Source organism: Stenella coeruleoalba (assembly GCF_951394435.1).
Source record: "Stenella coeruleoalba genome assembly, chromosome: 17".
In the NCBI taxonomy this organism is placed as follows: Eukaryota; Metazoa; Chordata; class Mammalia; order Artiodactyla; family Delphinidae; genus Stenella; species Stenella coeruleoalba.
This window is the reverse complement of record NC_137163.1, coordinates 34,283,433-34,306,678: the sequence shown is the minus strand read 5'-3', so window position 1 is coordinate 34,306,678 and position 23,246 is coordinate 34,283,433. Positions and strand designations below refer to the sequence as shown.

Genomic DNA, 23,246 nt, shown 5'->3' with positions numbered 1-23,246 from the left:
CCACGTGTGCCTAGCAACCCTTTGCTGAAACACTGTCAAGTTTATCATCTTTGCCCCGACATCCCTTGCTTTCTCAGAAGGACTAGTTTGTGAGCTCCATCTTCCTGGGGTCTGCAGGACACACCCCTGACTTTGCCCTCCTTTGTCAAGGCATTTGCAGTGGTCCAAAAATGTCCAGTCTCTCCACATCATCAAACTTACATTCCCCAGCACTTCTCTACCAGTTAGTTGCCACGTAGGCTATGCTATGATTTTTCTCTGTAAGATATTACTATCTGGTGGCCATTTAGTGTTTAATTTGCAAGATAAATATAGGCAGTGGTTAAAAGTATGGCCTTTGGCATTAAACAGACCTAGATTCAAATCACAGGTTGGTCTGTTACCAGCCACGTTATTTTTCACGAGCAGCTTAACTTCCCTGTAGGAGGATGCTGATACCTACCTCCCAGAGCGGTGGTGAGGATTAGATGAGATACGTCGGTGGAAGGCTTGGCACTCAGTAAGCTCTCAGTCTGTGGCAGTTACTACTGTCCCAGGAGCATTTGCGTCTTCATGTCAGGAGATGACAGTGTCTGTTCCTAAAGGAAAGTGAGTTCTAGGATGGGATTCCAGGCAAGAGAATAGCAAATGTTTTGGAGCAGGTGGTACCCACGTCTCACCACGTAGGTAACTGCCTGGTCCTCCGGTATGTGGTGTTGATGTCCGCCCAAGAGGGGAGACCTTTGAGGAAGCAGAACAATCTGTCTCATGGACGTCATGGGTAGTTGATGTAGGACATCAAGGCATATCTACCGCTTTCTAAGACTATATGTGGGATAAATCAAATGCACACCAAGGATTCAGTCATTTCAATTTGCCGTAGATCCATGCTACCCAGGATGGTCTCCAGAGCAGCAGCAACAGCCCTGCCTGGGCGCTGATTAGAAAGGCAGATTCTTTGCCACATCCCAGACCTGCTGAATCCAAATCTCTGGGAGTGGGCTCGGGCATCTGCATTTTACCAAAGCCCTCCAGTGATTCTGATGCACCCCAGCATTTGATTATCCCTGTTACAGAACATCCACACAAGCCTATAAACTACGAGAATCCAGACACTATCAGTCTCCGTCTTTGGAGGTCATCCTAACAGGCCCTAGAGAATCTCTACGGCTGTGCATTCCCATATGCCTCACTCTGACATGCCAAGGACACAGCCTGAGAACAGACCCTGGAAAGTTTGACTCTATCACCGGCAACATGACATTAACAGTGAGATCAACTTCACTCTTATTTCATTAGACGAACTCTCATTTCTTCTTCCCAGGGATGCGTTGTTTTTGATGGTTTGAGCTGGTTGTGTACTTTAGGGTTATTCCTTTGTGTGAATGACGAAGATTACTAGGAACTACCTTCGTAACTCAGATTCCGTTGACATGCATTTTTTCGAAACTTGTTTTAGCCAATTGTAGTTTTGTGTCATCATGTCACTTTTTGGAAACATCTAAGCCATATTTCTGTTTATATCCCCGTGCTCACCAAGTAGATGCTAGTATTCTACAGATATTTACAAACCAGTGTACAAAACCTGTAGTTTTTGTGTTGCCTCGTCATTTTTTTAAAGAAATGAGGGTCCATTCGAAATGTAATATGAAGCGTTTTATTGGGCTTCACTTTATGGTGTTTAACAGATACTGCTTTTTAAAAAATTCGGTGTTTGGGGCAACCCTACATGGAGCAAGTCTATTGGCACCATTTTCCCAACAGCATTTTCTCACTGCATGTCTCTGTGTCTCATTTTGGTAATTTTCTCAATGTTTCAAACTTTTTTATTGTTACTGAATTTGTTATGGTAATCTGTGATTAGTGATCTTTGATGTTATTATTGTAATTGTTTTGGGACACCACAAACCGCACCCATACAAGATGACAAACTTAATTGATAAATGTATGTGTTCTGACTGCTGCACCGACAGGCCATTCCCCCATCTCTCTCTGTCTCCTTGGGCCTCGCTGTTCCCTGAGACACAATATTGAAATTAGGCCAATTAATAACCCTACAGTGACCTCTAAGTGTTCAAGTGAAAGGACAAGTCTCACATCTCTCCCTTTAAATCAACAGCTAGGCGTGATTAAGCTCAGTGAGGAAAGCATGTCAAAAGCCAAGACAGGCCAGCAGCTAGGCCTCTTGCTCCAAACAGTAAGGCAAGTTGCGAATGCAAAGGAAAAGTTCTTGAAGGAAACTAAAAGTGCTACTCCAGGGAACACACGAATGATAAGAAGGCAAAACAGTCTTATTGCTGACATGGAGAAAGTTGTACTGGTCTGGATAGAAGATCAAACCAGCCACAAGATTCCCATAAACCAAAGCCTAATCCAGAGCAAGGTCCTAACTCTCCTGCATTCTGTGAAGGCTGAGAGAGGTGTGAAAGCTAGAGAATAAGAGTTGGAAGCTAGCCGAGCTTGGTGTATGAGGTTTAAGGAAAGATGCCGTCTCCGTAACATAAAAGTGCAAGGTGAAGCAGCAAGTGCTGATGTAGAAGCTGCAGCAAGTTACTCAAAAGATCTAGCTGAGATCATTAATAAAGGGGACTACACTTAACAACAGATTTTCAGTGTAGACGAAACAGCCTTATATCGGAAGAAGATGCCATCTAGGACTTGCATAGCTAGAGAGGAGAAGTCAATGCCTGGCTTCAAAGCTTCATAGGACAGGCCGACTCTCTTGTTAGGGGCTAATGCAGCTGGTGCCTTGAAGTTGAAGCCAATGCTCGTCTACCATTGTGAAAATCCTAGGTTTCTTAAGAAATATGCTAAATCTACTCTGACTGTGCTCTATAAGTGGAGCAACAAAGCCTGGATGACAGCACATGTGTTTACTGAATATTTTAAGCCCACTGTTGAGACCTACTGCTCAGAAAAAAAGATTCCTTTCAAAATATTACTATTGCCCATTGACAATGCACCTGGTCACCCAAGAGCTCTGATGGAGAGGTACTATGAGATTACTGTTGTTTTCATGCCTGCTAACACACGTCCATTCTGCAGCCCATGGACCGAAGAGTAATTTCAACTTTCAAGTTTTATTATCTAAGAAATACATTTTGTAAGGCTATAGCTGCCATAGATGGTGATTCTTTTGATGGATCTGGGCAAGGTAAATTGAAAACCTTCTGGAGAGGATTCACCATCTAGATACCATTAAGAACGTTTGTGGTTCATGGAAAGAGGTCAAAATATCAACATTAACAGGGGTTTGGAAGAAGTTGATTCCAACCTTCATAGACGACTTTGAGGGGTTCAAGATTCAGTGGAGGAAGTAACTGCAGATGTGGTGGTGGAAATAACAACAGAACTAGAGTTAGCGACTCAGTCTGAAGATGTGACTGAATTGCTGCAACCTGATGATAAAACTTTCATGTATGCGGAGTTGCTTCTTATGGTTGAGCAAAGGAAAAAACTTAGTTGATAAAGCAGCGGCAGGGTGTGAGAGGTTTGACTCCAGTTTTGGAAGAAGTCCTGTTGTGGGTAAAATGCTATCAAACAGCATTGCATGCTACAGAGAAATCATTCTTGAAAAGAAGAGTCAATCAATTCGGCAAACTTCATTGTTGTCGTGTTTTAAGAAATTCCCACAGCCACCCCAGCCTTCAGTAACCGCCACCCTGATCAGTCAGCAGCCGTCAACATCCAGGCAGGACCCTCCACCTGCAAAAAGATTATGACTCACTGAAGGCCCAGATGATGGTTAGCATTTATAGCAATAACGTATTTTTAAATTAAGGTTTGTACATTGTTTTCTAGACATAATGCTATTGCATACTTAATAGCCTACAGTACAGACTAAACATAACTTTTATATGCACTAGGAAACCAAAACATTTGTGTGACTCACTTTATTTCAATATTGGCATTATTGGGGTGGTCTGGAATGAAACCCACTATATGTTGGAGGCATGCCTGTATGTTCACGATTAAATGCTTTAAAATTCTTTTAAAGTAGGGTGATTACTTTTTAGCTACGGTGGCTCTCATACAAGAATAAGCCATACACTCAAATCACATGACTTCCAATCATAGGAGGGAATCTCAGATGCAGGGGTTGATGGTAACTCTCAAAAATTGTATGTTCATATTCTAAGTCGCAGCACCTGTAAACATGACCTTATTTGGGAGAAAGGCCTTTGCAGATGTAATGAGTTAAGCATCTCAAGATGAGATCATCCTGGCTTAGGGTGGGCCCTAAATCCAATGACAAGTCCTTAGAAGAGAAGAAAAAGGGGGAAGAAACACAGAGACACACAAGAGTACATCACGTGCAGGCAGAGGCAGAGATTAGAGTGATATGTCTGCAAGTCCAGGGATGTCAAGCATTGCCAGCCACCAGCAGAAGCTAGGAGAGGCATGGAACCTCCAAAAGGAACCAATACTGCCAACACCTTGATTTGGAACATCTGGCTCCAGAACAATGAGAGAATAAATTTCTGTGGTTTTAAACTTCCAGGTTTGTGGTATTTGTTATGGCAGCTCTAGGAAACTAAGCTCGTTACACCAGCTCATTACAATACCTTTTTTTTTTTGGCTGCGTTGGGTCTTCGTTGCTGCGCACAGGCTTTCTTTAGTTGTGGTGAGCGGGGGCTACTCTTCGTTGAAGTGCATAGGCTTCTCATTGCGGTGGCTTCTCGTTGCGGAGCACTGGCTCTAGGCATATGGGCTTCAGTAGTTGCAGCATGCGGGCTCAGTAGTTGCGGCACGCAGACCCTAAAGCACACGGGCTTCAGTAGTTGCGGCGTGTGGGCTCAGTAGTTGCAGCGCACGGGCTCTAGGGTGAGTGGGCTTCAGTAGTTGTTGTGCTCGAGCTCAGTAGTTGTGGCTCGTGGGCTCTAGAGCACAGGCTCACTAGTTGCGGTGCACGGGCTTAGTTGCTGCGCAGCATGTGGGATCTTCCTGGACCAGGGCTCAAACCCGTGTCCCCTGCATTGGCAGGTGGATTCTTACCACTGCACCACTGGGGAAGTCCTACAATACCTTTTACTGGTTGTAGCTATCAGCATTTACAAAATTTGGGTTTGAGAAACTTTCTTGAGGAAATAAATTCAGGAAGAGTTAACAACAGGTTGTGGAGGTTTTATTCCTACACCAAGGGTCATGAACCCTTAAGCAAACAACAGTTATCAAAGGACATTAAGACAGTTTTCAGAAACAGGAGACACGTCTATTAGCATTTTGTTTATTGGACTAAAATGCATGTGGACAAAGCAATATCAATGTGTGTAAGTCGTGTACAAAACTTTGACAGTCACCACATGATAGCAGAGCTGTTTCACCATCTATAGGTGAGTGGCTTAGAGACTAAAAACAAAGGGGTAGAGAAGAACAGATATGTCTTTTATAAGGTTAGAGAGGAGTGTGTGACATTAGTCTCTTAGTTATATTTTTGTTTAGACTGCTCATGGATCTATTATTCATTCATTTACTCAACAAATTTATGGAATGCATCTTATCTGGATAATGTTAAACACTGAGAAAGTAGCAGTATTTAAGTTCCTTGCCTTTACATAGCATGTATAGCTAATGGGAAATGGCAGTGTTAAATAAATAAACAAATAAATAAAACATTGATATGTAGTATGAAGGAAATAAGCAAGGTAACGTAGCCACCCAATAAAAAGTAGCCTGACCAGTCTTGTTTTTTTTGTTTTTGGCATAAAAAGCATATTAAACGTAATATGTTTTTCATTTATTTATTTGTCTAATTATTTGTATTCTGTCTACTTCTGAACTGTAAGTGCTGTTAGATCAGGGACCTAGTCTTATTTTCTGCTGTTTCCTAAGCGTGAGGATGCTGCCCAGTATATAGGGAACACACAGTAAATATTTGTTCAATACCTTAGTTGATTAAGTGAACATGATAGAAACTGACAGGGACCCTGTGCAAGACCCAGAAAGCATTTATTTGTGTTTGTATTGCATTTGTTTTTAAAATTCTTTACTTTTCTAAGCTAACATATTTTTTTAGGGGAGGAATTTTTCAGGTAGAGAAGGTGTGGAAAAATAAAAACTTAAAAAGATCTAGGTTAGGCGTTTGACCAAACCGTTCTGATTTCTCTTTACTGCTAGATATGGCATTTGCTTTCTAAATTTATGATTGATTTATGATTTTAAAAATGCTTATTAAAAATTGCAAAACAAAATTGTAAGACTATCTTTTAAAACAAATAGCTATGAAGAATCAGGGAACTCAGTTCCTTTAAGTTCAGTGATCTGTTTTCTTTTCAAAATTTTAAGAAACTGGCTGGCCTGCTGAAAGCACAGTTTTGCATTTAAAATCATCTGAAATATAGTCATAAAGCCTTTCTTTAAACTTGTAGGATATAAAATCGTTTTCCTTTGCTTTCTGTTTTATCGCTTAGCTTTAAGTATTTACTTTAAATCGATAAGAAAATTTGAATTCCCTAAGAGAAAAATGAGCAAAAGACAGAACAATAAACTGTTACAATAAATGAATAAATTTTAAAAACAAAGAGAAAGAATATAAAGAAACACAAAGAGCCAGAAAGCAAATAGAAGACTGTTCTATTCTTTAGCAATCAAGGAATTGCAAATAAAATAATGTTAGCATGCTTTGCATACCAACTTGGAAAGAGACAGTTTGAGGAAACAGGAAGTCACGCACTGTTACTGTGAATATAAACTGTTTTAACCTTTCTAGGAGCAATCTGACAAAGTGAATTAGAAGCCTCAAAAATATATTTGCCTTTGACCTATTAATTTCACTTCTGAGAATATATGTTAATGAAATAAGGAAGTATATATGACTATTTTGCCATAAAGATAATTAGATGAAGCGCTATTTAAGGTAGCAAAGTAGTATACATCATTTAAGGGTCCAATAGGAGCAAAATAAAGTTATAGCATTTTATTTCAACCCAAGATAATAGTATTTGGACATTAAAACTATTTTCCATAATTTTATTTAGTGACATGGAAAGATGCTGAAGATGTATTAAAGGGAAAAGAAGCAAATTAAAAAATAATTGTTACAGTGTTGTGTAAAAATATTTACCTATTTTCGAGAAAGGGAGACAGAGACTGAGATAGGAAAAATGAAGTCTACACAGATGTGTTTGTAGTGGGTGAGTAGATTGTGCCTGCTTTTAAATATTTTTCTTATTTGTTCATGGTAAACGACTTTCCTGTGGTGAACACACAAGCTTCTATGTTAAAGTGTGTGCGCTTTATTTAAAACGTAAAGATCGATAGTTTTGCTTTAAAGTTTCCCTGAGGAAACCAATAAAATTATAGACAAAGGGCATGAATAGGCAGTTTGTATAAGGAGACACCTCGTTGGCTATCCTGGATGTGAAGAGATGCTTGAACTCATAGGTGATAGAAGAAATGCAACATACCACTTTGTACCCACTGGATTGGCCACAAAAGTAGAAATTTGGTGAGAAAGAGGGGAAATAGAATTCTGGTCAGAGTATAGATTGACATGACCCATTATAGGAAGTGAGTCTGAGGGCCATTCTGGAGAGCACATCTCAGTAGGTTTTTCTGAATTTAACCAGCAATCCAGGTCCCAGTAATAAGGAGTTATTTTAAAAACACAAAATCAAACTGACTTTGTTTTATTATGGATTATTATGAACTTATTATTATTATTTTATTTATTATTATTATTGGCCATGCCACGCGGCTTACACGATCTTGGTTCCTCAACCAGGGATCCACCGGGGCCCCAGCAGTGAAAGTGCTGAGTCCCAACCACTGGACCGCCAGGGAATTCCCCTAAACTTATTGATATTATTACTATGGACTTTGTTTTATTATTATTTGTGTTATGGATAGAAAAATCAAATAGGAGTCCTGCTTCTCCCAGCCTAATTCACACGAACAAAATGAGTTGTATTAGTAAGAGAAGGTAATTAAAATCTTGGTAAAGGATCACATGAATTTAGATTTTGTGATAAATGAGGAGGAAATGATCTAAAAATGATCAGATATGTGAGTTTTAGGAAAGCAGACTTCAAAATCTTACAGCATTAACATAGAGAACTTGCTGAAGCCTCAAGAAGCCACCAGCCCTGGAGTGATAGGGCCACCTAGAACACAGGTTGAGGAAATGCCCATTTGGCCAGAAACATGTCAAATTTTGTAGACAATGAACACTTTATACTGGAAGTCCATCATAATAACTCATCCTAACTCAGAAACATATTCAAAAAGATTTTATAAACAAAAAGACCTCCAATATCATTAGTATTGAACCTTCCTCTGGCCCCCATTGTGGGGCTGGAGTGTGATGACACAGAAGTGTGCAGGGTCTAATTGTAAAGCATATGATGGGTCATGGTGTAAGTTTTAGCCTTAAAAAATTAATAAAAGCACATGATTAGAGTTTTCATTTTAGAAAAATAATTATGAAAGTTTAGAAAGAAAGAACATATGTGATTAGGTGATCAAGTTATGAGTGAACCAGACCTCAAAGAAAAGCAGATGGGCCTTACCGTCATGCCAGCCAAGCAGGACATGGCCAGTGTTTACTTAGTACACAAGGGATGGAGTGGAGGTAGGATGTCATATCCAAGGAGGCCAAGAGTAGGGGAAAAATCTAGATGGTAAGCATAAGCTAAAAACCTCAGGAAGTAGTGAGGATTAAGCTACTAGGAACGTCGTGTCTAGACCTGAAGACCAACTAAGGCAGTGACAGTGGAGACAGAGGAATATCACAGTGTTGTCTGTGGTACCAGAGAGCTGGAGACCACTGAAGGGTCCATCTCTGGGGAGAGGGGATAAGTAAATTGTAGTTGGTGGTCACCACTAACGTCTGAAAAGGCCCATAGCGAGGGCTGCCAGATAAAATACAGGGTGCCCAGTTAAATTTGAATTTCTATTAAACAACAAATACTTTAGAGTATGACCCAAATATTTGCTAAATCTGGCAACCCTAGTCACAGTACGGCACAATTTGTGAAAATGAAAACTATGTACACAGGCAAATCAACCCAACTTATTTCATAAGGATACAGAGCAAACATGTTGATAGCTGTTGTGTTTGGGGGTGGGGGATAGAGAGAATAAAAAGGAATACATAAATTTTACATAAATAAAGAAATAAGAGAGGGCCTTGAGGGGACAGGTGGTGGTAATGAGCTGAGTACAATTGACTCAATTCTCTGTACCTGAATCCAAAAAGAAGTAAAAAATAAGTTTTTCTGCACTCTTGGATTTCTTCACGGAAGCCCCGGAGACCCTGCCCGGCTGATAAAGAGAATATTCTGTCCTATGAAACGATCCCTATGGAATACTCTGGCACTGCCGGCCAAATTCAGTGGCAGAAAAGTGAGTAGGAGAGGGACTAGGTAGGTGGTTCCTCTGGAACCTGGTCAGGAGGAAGAAATTTATAAAGCGAGTTAAAAAGGAAACTAATGAACAAATCAGTTAGGAACATTGCTTCACCTAGGTTTACTCTTGTAATAGAGGAACACGCTTACATTCTTATAGAGTAAATATTAGTAAAAGATTATCAGCAAGCACAAATCCTGAACTGTAGCCATGGAGACAGACAGAAGAATAGGCCAAGTTGCCATTTCCCCACTGGAAAAATGATAATTCAATACATGTCGCCCAGTAACGCTGATTCTTTTACTACCTTTTTCTTTTTTCATGTCACAGCTGATTACAAGGAGAGCTTTAATACGATTGGCAACATTGAAGAGATTGCGTATAACGCTGTCTCCTTCACCTGGGACGTGAATGAAGAAGCTAAGGTGAGTGTGAAGGTAGCACTGATTCATTGGTCGCACCTGTTAAATACCGTGTCCTTTCTCTGCAGAGGATTCTTTTACAAGAGCCTCTGAGTAGGGAAAGATCTGTTAACTTGAGCCAGAAAAAAGGGAAATGAACCTGTGATCTTTCTCTTGAGTCACACACATTCAATTACGCGCAGCTAAATTGCCTTTTGTGGAGCAGGAGAAAGGGGGTGTACCTATTCCCCTGTGGCCTCCCGCTGAACGGGCCAGGCCCCTTGTCCCTCCCAGATCTTCCAGGCCCCCAAGCTCCATTTTAGCACTTGGGGCTGACAGGACTGGGCCAGAAAAATCTTTTCTACCTGCACTGCAGTTTCCCCAAACACCTCTCCAACTGCTGCCTTCTTCAGAGGCAGGAAGGTGCTCAGAGCGACTGTCTGCACAGGTAAGCAGCTGGGCAAGCCTCCCGACCCCCGGCCCCTGTGAGGCTTCATCTGGTCAAGGGAGGGTGCAGGAAGCAGGGCTGCAGGGCTCTGAACTTGACTCCCTGAGGAAGAGCCACCACCGTGACCTTGAGCCATTTCTTTCCTGTTAACCTCAAGCTTAAGCTTTTCTTATTTCTGTCTGGTGCCAGCATGGTTAAGAAGGGCAACAGTAGAATCTCTGGCCAGGTGCATCCTGAGGCCAGATGTCCACCGTTGCATGGATTCGGGTAAAAAAGTGAGACTTGGTGATACTCAGATTTGCTTTCCAACCATGAGTCTCTGAGTTTATGAAAACTGAACTTTGCTGCTGTGCCCACTCTTCTTCCTGTGTTCTGTACCTTCTGATTCTCGATCCTTATTTTGCACCAAAGGGAAGGTTCCAGGTGAACCCTAAGCTTGTTTTCTGCTTCGGTTATGTACCCTCTAGGAGGGCGTTAGAAGACTTTGTCTTGGAATTAATGAAAAGGTCAATGTAAACAACTGCTTTCAATGCTTCATTGTCTGTGAGCAGGGGAAGGCCAGGTGAGAAAGGAAACTGGATGGGAGTTTGTGGGCATGACTTAGAGAAGAAGATGAATTGCTCAGTGTCTCATTTCACTCAGGTATAAAACAAAGTAAATGAAATTGGCTTTAGGCCCAAGAAAGGTGACCTAAATGGGCAAGCAGAAACAGAGCTCCATAGTAGCTGGGAGAATGTTCCAGTGGGTCAGTGCATCTGAGGGAAGGCAGGGGGCCTTGTGATGTGATGGGCACAGAAGTGCAGGAAAAGCTTCTCCTCGAGGCCCCACTCCACCTCCGTTTAAAGTTCCTCACCCAAGCCCCAGGCTTTCTCCTCGTGCCCCCTTCTCTTCTCCCAGAGGCTAGATTACTGGGCTGGGTAAGGAAAAGGCAGTGTGTGCCATGGTATCAGGGCCCAGGGTTGGAATCCTGGCAAGTCAGCTGACCTCTCTGGGCCTCAGTTCGCTCATGTAAAGCAAACCAAACCAAAACAAAACAAAACAAACTTTTCCGATTGTCCCTGCTGTACCAAGCATGTGCTGGGAGCATGATGTGTGAAACTCCAGTCTCCGAGGGAGGTAAGGGAATCATTAGCTGGACAGCAGTGTGCGTGAGGAGTGAGAGGCAGGCCCAAGCAGAGCCATCCGTTGGGAAGACAATGGGATCCTATACTTGGAAGTGCCTTGTCAAGGTAAAGCAAGCTGTAACTGCAGCCCTAAATTTCCTTATCATGCAATCTGATAACACGTGCTAGAAGGTGAATGTGTTAACTGTTACCAGTCAATAAGGACCTTTTAAAGAAAATGCCTGAACCTGAAGGGGCATCTTGAATGATGGCGGCTCTATGGTCAACCAGTGAGGTAGTTAATTGGGGGTTGAGTTGACTTTTCCTGCGTTTCCCATAGGTAAGGCTCACTTTTCTTGTTGAAATATGTATGTTTGTGCACGTGTATTGTTCCAGGCTGACACATTTAAGGTCACATCTGCTTTGACAAATGGCAGTGCTTGCTTGCTGTAGCAAAACTTGTTTCTTTAATACATATTTTCAGTAACTATTATTTGGTAGTTGTAATTGTGAGCAGTTTGGGTTAATCGATGAGTAATAAAAATAGCTCCAAATACTTCTGCCAAACTACTGGAAGAGCTTTTAAAGAAAAACCATAAAAGTTAAATCCATTTCATTAGGTAGGCTGAGAAGATTTTTTTTTTTCAACCTGCAGGGTGTAAGGTTTTTCTTTAAAATGTCATTGATTTGGGGCTTCCCTGGTGGCGCAGTGGTTGAGAGTCCGCCTGCCGATGCAAGGGACACGGGTTCGTGCCCTGGTCTGGGAAGATCCCACATGCCACGGAGCGGCTGGGCCCGTGAGCCATGGCCGCTGAGCCTGCGCGTCCGGAGCCTGTGCTCTGCAACGGGAGAGGCCACAACAGTGAGAGGCCCGCGTACCGCAAAAAAAAAAACAAAAAACATATCATTGATTTTATAATAAGCAGGCTGCAAAAAAACCCAAAATTACATGATTGGGAAAAAGGTTTTCAACAAAGCAAGGCATAAAATCCTCTCACGGTGGGATTGTTTGTGATTTTCTTACTGTGAACTTATTTTCGGGAGCAGTTGCATTTGACTTCGAGTTCCTCTTGGTAACATCCACACAGAAATCTGTTGCAGGCTTTAGGATTGCGACATTCATTCAGTGTCACATGTTGTTTTAGTTCATGTGGCCAGAGGACACACATTTGTGACCCGCAGCCTTCATATATTCCACAGAACGTATATGTACGTGTGTATCCTGCATTTATGTACTTATATTCCAAGTTTTAAAATATTTTGCCCACATTTAATAATCAGGAGATTCAAGAAACAAACAAAACAAAAACCTAAGTTTCCAGATTCTTTTGGGTAATTAGAGATTCTGGCAACATGAGCCCGAGTGTTTGCAAGCCCACGAGTAGCTCTTGTGAGGTACCAGCTGTTCTCTTTAACGCTTTCTGTAGCCTTCTCCATCGTGGAACTTTCCTTGCCTGGTCCTCGTGGACACTTGAAGTTTCACGCCCCAGTCGCACCCCCTCAGACAACTGAATATGCCGTGTACATCTTTACTGGCTCTCGGTGTTGGGGAAAGCAGTGACACAAGGGAGGTTGACGCCGTGTGGCTGAGAGGAATGGGCCAGTCAGGAACCCCACCAACCTCCCCGGCTTCCTTTGGCAACGGGCCACACAGAGGCTGACTTGTGTTGGTGCCATTACAGAGAGCTGCTGCGCCCTTCTTTGTTTGAAAGAAAGGTAGTAAATCTTGATCTTTGAGGATATTTTCTAAAAAATCAGAAACCACTTGGGTCCAAATGTGAGTGTGTACCAACAAGTTGGATAATATGACTTCAGGGGTAAAAATAATGTATAACTTTTGGCACAAGACCAGCTTTGAAGTGGGTAATATCCCGAGAGACACTACGAATATACTTTGAGCCATGGCAGTATCATTTGAGAGATCTGTGTGTCTTCCTAAGATAGCTTCTATTTGGACAGTTGGTTTTGGTGCATTTATTAAAAAAATAAAACAGTCCCGTATTTGTTAGTCTTCCCACATATGCATCATCAAGGCCTGATGACAAAATTTATGGATTTTTCCAGGACACTACTCTTTTCTTTTGCTGCTGACCTATATTCTATTCTTAGCTCTCGTTTAGCAGGAACAGAAGAAAGGAAAGAACGTGAAACTCTAATCATTTAGTTTAATTTAATTACAGGGAAAGTTTGGCCAGGGAAGGTGTTAATAGAACCTAGGGGCAGGACAGGAATAAAGACGCAGATGTAGAGAATGGACTTGAGGATATGGGGAGGGGGAAGGCTAAGCTGGGACGAAGTGAGAGAGTGGCATGGACATATATACACTACCAAATGTAAAATAAATAGCTAGTGGGAAGCTGCCGCATAGCACAGGGAGATCAGTTTGGTGCTTTGTGACCACCTAGAGGGGTGGGATAGGGAGGGTAGGAGGGAGGGAGACGCAAGAGGGAGGAGATATGGGGATATATGTATATGTATAGCTGATTCACTTTGTTATACAGCAGAAACTAAGACACCATTGTAAAGCAATTATACTCCAATAAAGGTGTTAAAAAAGAAAATGAGGTTACGGGATTAACTGCAGATCGCCAGTCTCAAGGGCAGCACGGTTCTGGCAGAACTACTGCAGACTTCTTCCTCCCAGAACCGGTTTTGCTGGTTGTGCTGCAGCGTCTCTGCACAATGACGCCCGCAGCAGAAAGAGTCTCCGGCAGGACATTCGTTTCCCCTCAGGGTCTGTGCAGTCTGGAAGCTCCTGTAACTTGAACCGGGGTCCCTGGGCCCCTGGGAATGACTCAGGTGGCATCCAGGTGGGTGAGGCTCTGAGCGTCCATGCTGGTGGAAGCTTGGAAGTTGATGAGGTTGGGGCACAGGGTGACAGAGAAAACAAAGCGCTGAAATGGGGCTCAGGCCACCAGGTATCGTCCCGGCGCGGGAATAGCCAGCTTTGCGTCTTCCCCCTTCTGAGCTTCAGTTTCTCAGCTGGAAAATGGCGGGAAGCGGAACAGGGAGGGGCTGACAAAGTATTAAGGTCCCATCTGTAAGATTCTAGTGGGAGCACCAGAGGGCTGCATTCTTTCACATGACTCCCACTTACAAGGTCATTTCGATTTCTCTTTCTCCCCTCAGCCAAACGCAGGTACCCACAAAGTAGATCTGTTGGTCACTAATCCCCGAGATGAGAAGTTCCCAGGCAAGCCCCTATTGAATTATTGAAGGGTGGTGAGCTCAGATTCCTGGCACCGAGCGCCGCTGATGACATCACCCCCAAAGCGGGAGCACACAAACCCTAATTATAGGCTCCCCTTTCTCCCCGATTTCTAAGGAGATTCTTGAAACCAGGCCCCTTATTTGTGTCCAGAGCCTTTTTCTCTGTTCGCAGTGATTTCAAGAGTAAACCAACCTCGACGTGCTACAAAGGCCTCTCTCATGTGACCACAGAGAATTACTTGAGCATTAAGATACTACTTAGTGCTCTGAGGAACGAGTTTCTTTTTTGTGTCTTTTCACTGGAACACCGTACCAATTTCCCCCTATTTCTATGCCTCACCCTTCTCGTGGTTTATAGACTACCTGAGATGAAGGAGGCCTATTTCCATGAACCCTCTGCTGCTAAGCCTTTCGGAATGATCTTGAGTCAGTGAAATGTTCCTTTTCCCTCACTACCAGCACTGCGAAATAATCATGCAAACAAGTAAATCCACTCCTAACCCATTCCCCTGTCTCTATGATTTAAAAAGAAAATGTATTATAATTCAGTTATATGGAGCTCTGTCTGCCCTGTGTTACTCTTTGCTGCGGTCTAGCCCAGCACCTCTGCTTGCAGAAGCGCAGTGACTGCGCTCTGGAGGGATGCCTACCCTCCCGCCCCACCCCCCCAACTCTCTCTCTTGAGTTGCAGGAGGGGCTTCGAGAGAGTAGCTGTCAGGCCCTCTGCCTTGCAAGATTAGGTGGGAAACGTTCTTCCTGCATTTTGGTATTTGGGAGGAACTTTCAGACCGGAAGTTGTTGCAGTTTTAGAGAGAGTCGAGGACACAGATAAGGCATATTTTCATCCCTGTTAACAGATTTTTGTGGTGAAACTGGGGGTGGGCAGGGCTGAAAACTGGTTGGGGTGAGGTGGGAAGTAGAGAGGCTGAGAGACACCATGGATCATTTTCCTGTGCATCTCAGATTCTGATTCCACTAAATATCAACTTTCTTCATAGCAGGCTCTGCAAGATTGGGCAAGTGGAAAAGGTGGACTTTGAACCATGTCCCTCTGAGTCCAGAGTCCATGTTCTTAAACCATCCCAACAGAGGGATATCTGTAATTTTTTTTAGACCAAAGAATGCTATGACTTTCCTTCTCAAAGAGATGTATAGGGTACAACCTAGAAAGCAAGAAATCAAATGAATCTCATTTCCTTGAGCAAAGCAATTCTATCAAGTCACCCTGATTTTGCCACCCGTCTCCCCCATCCCCACCAACAAAGGTGGGCCCACTGACCCAACACTTCCAGCACAAAGGTCTCTTCCTATCCATGTCTTTGGTTGCCCTGGTACATTCCCGGTTGATGTCATACATATTACTGACCAGAGTGCATAGGGGAGTGAGGACCGTTGGATCCCTTGCCCTCTTCAGCTGAGTGTGTGTGTATGTGTGTGTATTAGCCTAACATTAGTGATCTCATTGGCCTAATTATGACCTCGCTCTGTGTTAATTGAAGATCAGTGCATGCTTTCTAATAGTGCAGCTCTGAGGCATAGCAGCGTTTTCTCCTCCATACCTTACACATTTATTCTCCATTTTCCCCACTTCTCTCTAGCTCCTTTTCCTGGTATCCTGAATTTCATTTTCCCACTCATTTACATTATTTCTGTACACTTTTATGCTTTGGTTTTTTCCGGTTATGAACAGTGAAGACTGTTCCTTACTCTTTTTTGCCATACCATGTAGGAAGCACAGCATGAAAAAATTCGAAGCAAGGATGACAGTTATTATTCGAGAAAATGGAGGTTGCAGAAGGTACACAGTGGCTCCCTGCTTTACGTTTGCAACTTAAGAAATACGGTAAATGAAAACCCATATTTACCAAGCTGGTAAATTGGAAGTAAACATTTACACATAAGCAATATTTATTTTATATTTAGATTCCTCTCACTTTGGATCCCTTTGGATGCTATAAATGAATTGCATTTACAAAAGAGATTTTCATGTAATTTTTTTTATTGAAGTATAGTTGATTTACAGTGTTTTGTTAGTTTCTGGTGTACAGCGCAGTGATTCAGTTTCCATGTAATTTTTTAAATTGAGAGAAAATGCCAGATGAGAGGATGCATGTTGATATTCCCTCTAGGCCCTATTTCCCTTAATATTTTTGCCTATTTTTGCCTCTGTGTCTGATTTTGCACTAATACCAAGGAGATGTCATTTGAGAACTGAGACCCAGTCTGAGGGATGGAAACATGGATGTGCTAAGAGGAATCAGCTGGCTGAGCAGGAAAGCAAAAGTGAAAGTTGGGAGTAAAAAGTTCTCTTCCAGATTTGCAATTCTATCCTTAAGGAAGAAAATGAAGTTGCTTGAATGCCCCAGCACTGCCCTGCAGCTGCCCTGGACATAAGGGCATTTGATGGGGCCCATGTCATGAATTGCTTCATATTGTGAGACATAAATAAAGCTCTCACATCGGGTGACTTACTTCTGTCATGTTAAGTCCAGGTTTCTTCCTTTTCTTCCTGTGTGGTTCAGCCCGTTCTCTTCCCAGTGCTGTCTTTTCAAGGTACAACAAGTGGTCAGCAAGCGAAACCTAGCTCTTTACTCTATCATTTGCTAAGGGGTAGGAAACAGCCCCTCAGTCCTCAGATCTCAATGTTAGTAGCTTCAAAGACAGGATGGTGCAAATGGCAGTGCTTTGATCACAGCCTATGTAAAGGCAGTAAACTAGAGAAAATGTAAGTGTTCTAACCTTCTTCTGTAAATTATTTAGTCTCTCTTTGTGGAAAATATGTTAATGCTCATTGAAAGACTGTTTTGACATTTAGTACCAAATCACAGCAGAACCATTAAAATTGTCCCAAATTTATCTCACCCTCCTTCCTTTTCTCTCTCCCTCAACATTTCTTTTCGGTCTAAAGATTTAATCAGTTTTTATGGGGCTCCACTGTGTGTCAAGCAAAGTGCTTTAGAAAGTTACAGTTTCGTTAGTCTTGACGAATCACGGCTTCCAAGGGGATGCTTCTAAATGGACTGTATTCTCTTTCTGCCAAACTCCAGTGTTGGTCACCAGGGAGAAGGGGAGATGCGTAAATATTGATTTTCAAGATGAAAAGAGTACCCAAAGGACCGGCCAAAGGAAGCCATACTCCTGAGTGCCCTGTGGGTTCATGACCTAGTTTGTTTCCCTGACCTCCACCTCCCATCAGCAGTCCAGGGAGTCCACTTTCTGCTTACAGGACAGTCCAGGATGCAGTGGAGTTGATGGATATTACTGATAAAGAAGAAGTTATATCCTAATGTTTTGACTAAATAGAGCCCAGGTTTCAGCAGGTCATCATATGGCAGAATAGAGGATATTATAGGGCATCTTCCATGCTCTCCAGAGTAAAGAAGGGGTGGGGAAGGCTCCTGGGAGGGGTCTTGAAAGGTTGAGATACACACCGCAAAGCAGGGCAAATGGCATTTTTATGTGTTTGCTGGGGCGTGGTGTGGGTGAAGGAAGCTTTAAAAGGGAAAGGTAAACATTTGCTGGAGTCTTTGGTATTGAACTTAAAGCCACGCCTTTGTTCCAGTTTTATAAGGTAATGGATGGCAGGAAAAGCTATAAAGCTGGAGTTAATTCATATATAGAAGGAATAATCTTTGGAAACCATCTCATCCAAGCTACCTACGGCTTGATCTTTTGTTAGAATGTGGAGTATCCATGGTTTCTGGCCTGAATTCTGCTGAGGGCTCTGTAACTCACATGTATCAACTGTTGTGTGTATACAGAGACTGAGATCGCATACTTGGATTTCATAGACTGACGTGTGCGTGTGTGTGTGTGTGTGCGTGTGTGTACCATGGCTAGTATTTATTCAGTGATTACCATATACCAGGCACTCTGCCAGGTGCTTTATATACCTTATGCAATATTCATACTTTAAGTGGATATCATTTTTCATTTAAATAATGGAGAGGTTGAAGTCCAGAGAGCTTACACAGCGAATGCACAGCAGAGCTGGGATTCCCACCCTGGGAATGTCTGTCTGAAGCATGTGCTCTTTCCATAGTGCCTTTTCATCTTGGGAAGAGGTAGTCATAGTATCTTCTGTATTATCTGTGGCAAAGGCGCAGTCATCCCCTCCAAGCAGCTTGCCTGCTGTACATCACGTGCTGGGCCAGGCAGTGGGAATTTACAGACACACCAGCCAAGCAGAGTGTCTGCCGCTCTCAGAGGACATTTTGGCTGGGCCGAGAACTCAGACATATCTGTAAATGACTGTAATATGAGGAAGAAAGTGACAAAGACTGTAATGAAAACAGAATTAAAGGGCCAGGAAAGTTCTGGAGAGGGAGATAGCCCTGTTTTTTATTTTATTTTATTTTTTTAATCACAACATAAAAAGATTTATTTTCTTGAGCACAAATAAGCACCCACCTACTAGATTAGTAGCCCGGAGCTTTTTGGTAACTTTATTTTTTTAAACCATTTTTTAAATTGAAGTATAGTTGATTTACCATGTTGTGTTAGTTGCAGGTGTACAGCAAAGTGATTCAGTTATATATATATATATTTTTTTTCAGATTCTTTTCCATTATAGGTTATTAGAAGATATATAACTCCCTGTGTTATACAGTAGGTCCTTGTAGGTTATCTATTTTATATATAGTAGCGTGTATATGTTAATCCCAAACTCCTAATTCATCCCTCCCCTGCCCCCCATCCTGCCCCCCGCTCTGCCATCCCCTTTGGTAACCATAAGTTTGTTTTTCATGTCTGTGAGTCTATTTCGGTTTTGTAAATAAGTTCATTTTTTAATTTGTTTTTATTTTTATAAAACATTTCTATTAAGTTTTCTGTTTAAAAATATTTTCCCAATTTCTTGTGTAAAAAATTGCAAATGAAAAGTTGAAAGAATAATACAGTTCTTACCACATACCCTTCACCTAGATTGACTCATTGTCAGTCTTTTGCCAGATTTGCTTTCTCTTTTCTCTCTCTCTCTCTCTCTCTCTCTCACACACACACACATACACACACACACACACACACACACACACACACACACACACACTTTTCTCTACTAAAGACTTCAGCACCTGGAGAGGGCGCCATTCTGTGGGATCAGGGAAGGCTCGAGGGAGGGTGTGGCACGGGAGGGAGTTGTGTCTTAAGGGTCGGGTGGAATTTAGACGAGTGTGGGTTGGAAAGGGGAGCCAGGTGGAAGGACGGGGCGCTCAAAGGTGCAGAGACTGGCCGCAGAAGAAGAGCTGGGAGTGGGGGAGCTCGGGAGGGAATTTCGAGTGGACTGTAAGGAGGGGAGGAGAGACGCCAGGAGAAGGGGTGAGATGCCGCGGAGAGAATTGGAGGGTGGGCGAAAGAGGGTCAAGGTGGGAACTTTAGACCCACCCATTTAGGGGAGGTAGGGGAAGAGGAACCAGAGAAGGAAAGGGTGGTTGGGAAGGAGAGGACAGAAGGATGGGGAGAGGAGGAAGTGGCAAGTGAAATGGGTGTTGTAGGCAGTGGTTTCTCACAGCCTGAGCCTCCACAAACAGCAGCAGCAGCAGCAACTTGGGAAATTGTTAGAAACGCAGATGCTAGGACCTCCGACCTCAGACCTACTGCATTGGAAACGCCAAGGGGGCAGAGTCTTAACATGTTGTAACAGGGCCTCCTGGTTGCATACCCCTGCTTATAAGGATGCTACTGAGAAGGCTGACCCGGAAGAAAGCAATCTCGGTAGAATAGTGAAGTCCTAAGTCAGATTCAAAATAGTCGGTGACATGGCCTTTACTTACAGCCAGTGATTTATATGTGCTCATGTTGAAAGCATGCATTGCAGCATCGTTTACAAGATGAAAAGACTAGAAACAGCCTCATGGTAAAGACATGGTTATTCCATAATCATGGTTCTTTTAAAAAAGAAAAAGAAAAAGCTGTCTTCAAAATATCTTGTCAAGTGGAAAAAGCAGGCTGCAGAACTGTGTGTTTACTGTGCTACCATTTGTATAGAAAAGAAAAGGATATGAATTTGCATAGCTTGTTTCTAGAAGGATGCACAAGAAAGTGTGAAGGATACTCAAGAAGCTGTTGGTTGGGGAACAATGCTGGCGGGGGAGGGGGTGTGGTTTCCATGTTTGCCCTTTTGAACCTTGTGCTAGATTCAGATATTACGAGCTCAAAACAAGTTTTAAGTATTAAACATGAACAGAAAAAGGTTTAAAATAATAACAAATGATCAGAAATTTGAGTGAGTGTCTCTTTCAGTCTCTGCGTAAATTCTTCCTCCCGCTGAGAGCTCATTATTTATGAAACAGGCCAACCCATTGTTACACAATGTCCAAATTTTTCCTTGTCCTGAGGTGCTGTTTCACAAGACCTGTTCAGGTGACAGAGCTGAGTGGCAGAGACTGGCCATTGGCAGAGCAATGAAGGTTCTGCCCGAGAGAGTTCGCCTTGTTCTCTCCCCACCAAAGCGTGTGACTCTCCCCCTTGAAAGTGTCCCACACAGATAGATTTTATGTTTTAAAAATCAGTTCACCTTCATAAGCTATCTCTCTATTCGAGTTCTGTGAATATAACTAATCTACTTTGGAATCATCTGGGGAGAACATCACAAAATGCCTTGAGAGAGAGTCCGGACAGGAAGCTCTTAGAGTAGTCTGGTAGGAAGGAGAGCTTGAACTGGGGGCCAGGGGGACGCTGAGGAGGCGAGCCTCGTGGCACAGTTGGGGAGGTAATATGTATGGGGCTTTGTGGACTGTGCCGTGGGGCTGAGGAGGCGCTTGGAGTCAGAGAGTAGGGCTGGCTGGGTGACCGGGCATCTGAGAAGATGGAGATCATGGTGGGCACAGGAAGCTGCCATAGATTTTCGTAGCACTTTACAGTTTAAAAACGTGATCTCAGGGGCTTCCCTGGTGGCGCAGTGGTTGAGAGTCCGCCTGCCGATGCAGGGGACATGGGTTCGTGCCCCGGTCCGGGAAGATCCCACATTGCCGTGGAGCGGCTGGGCCCGTGAGCCATGGCCGCTGAGCCTGTGCGTCCGGAGCCTGTGCTCCGCAACGGGAGAGGCCACGACAGTGAGAGGCCTGCGTACCGCAAAAAAAAAACAAAAAACAAAACAAAAAACGTGATCTCGTTTTAAAGTGTCACAGGAGCAAGCTAGGGATTGTTATGCCTATTTAAAAGATGAGGCAAATGAGGCCCAGAACGGTGCCATTAGTCCAAGGCCATAGTGTCAGGATTTGCACCAGGGACATAATTTTGAGTCTCCTGTACCTTTTTTTTTCTTGCTGTGCTTTCTCTCATTTCGCCCTCCAGCTTCACAGAACGCTCTTTCCTCTTACAAAACTTCTCCTGTGAGTCGATCCCATTTAATCCCTGCTTCCGGGGCTCTTAGCTCCCACAGAGCCTCCTTCCGTAGCCTTACGTTCATCCTCTCGTGCTGTGTGAACACCTTGTCCGTCCTGGAAGAACACCTGTGCGTGGCCCTGCTGCCTGTGTTCCTGCCCAGCCTCCTGCCTCTGCCAGACTCCCCAGCCGAGGTTCTCCCTCTCCATCTTGGTGTCCTGGCTCCCTCGCCCCAGCAGTCTAGCTTCCTGTCCTTCCCTCCAGGAGTCTGGCCTCCAGAAGGGGCGCAGACCCTCTACTTCTGATCCTGGTGGTCTTTTCTTAGTGCTCACTCTGTCCTCTTGGTAACTTGGATGTTGGATACTGGGGCCACAGTTCTATCTGCCCTTGGCCTCAGTGATACACCCTTGACCTCATCAAGTGTTCCTGACCTGATCACGGTGATGCAAGCATCTTGGTCGGCCTCTTCTCTCCCCAACGGCCTTTTTTCAGGCCCCCTCTGAGCCTCCCACTAGGCTGGTCTCTTCCCTCTTTTGAGAGCCAGGATGCACTTTCTTCTCCTCCATCTCTCATTTTTCTAGCTCAGGACACCTATAGGAAATCTTCCCTTGTTGAGCTCTCTCCTTTTTTTCAAGTTCTTACGGTACGTACAGCCTGAGATATTCAACTTAGTTCCTACTTCTATGCACCCCACCAGTGTATTGAGAGATGTTATATCTCCCCTCTTCCTTGACGGCAGGCCCTACCATAGATTTCTATATCTCCTGTAGCATCTGTATGTAGCATCTTCAGTAGCATCTATACATGTATCAATACATACATGCATATGTACATACATACATTCATACTGATTATATAATTGGTGCTTGGCTTGTGTTTGTTGATATACAGATAGATAACATTTTTTTGAGGATAAACGTGGTCAGAGCAGCTAACTCTGCTGTATTATCTTGACAACTTCAGCTACACAGAGCAGTCCTGACTCTTAGGATGTTTTGCTTATGAAAGCAAGAACATGGAAAAAGAGGGAAATGTGTATGTAGAAAAGTAATTTTCTCTTAATTCGTTGGACAGATATTTGTTGAGTATCTCCCATGGGCCTGGCACTGGGAGTAGAGTGGGCTTGAGGCAGACAAGGGCCCTCCTCTTATGTGTTTAGAGTCGCATGGAGCAGACAGATAATTAAGCACTAAACAGAGAAACAAGATAAATCGAAATAATGTTCAGTCCTATGAGGCAACCAGAAAAGAGCAGCACGGTAGGGCGTGTGCTACTCGTCACGGGCAGAGGTGGGAGAAGGAGGACGAAGACAGCTCTAGATGGCCAAGGTGGGGATTGCTGAAGAGTGGCCATTGGACTGAAACCTGAACGAGAAGAAGGAGTGGGCAGTGATGATCCTGGGGGCAGCCTTGGGGGTAGAGGGCACAGCACATAGCA

General features: G+C 43.3%; 1 protein-coding gene across 6 annotated transcripts in view; it reads left to right on the top strand.

Annotated features, from left to right (window-relative positions):
• GRHL2 (grainyhead like transcription factor 2) overlaps positions 1–23,246 on the top strand; it is a 154,931-nt gene that overhangs the window by 83,539 nt on the left and 48,146 nt on the right. For all 6 annotated transcript variants that reach the window (XM_079901192.1, XM_079901191.1, XM_079901188.1 and 3 more), the window contains exon 8: positions 9,655–9,749. In XM_079901192.1, coding sequence (XP_079757318.1) covers positions 9,655–9,749 — 95 coding nt within the window. The remainder of the gene's footprint in view (positions 1–9,654; positions 9,750–23,246) is intronic.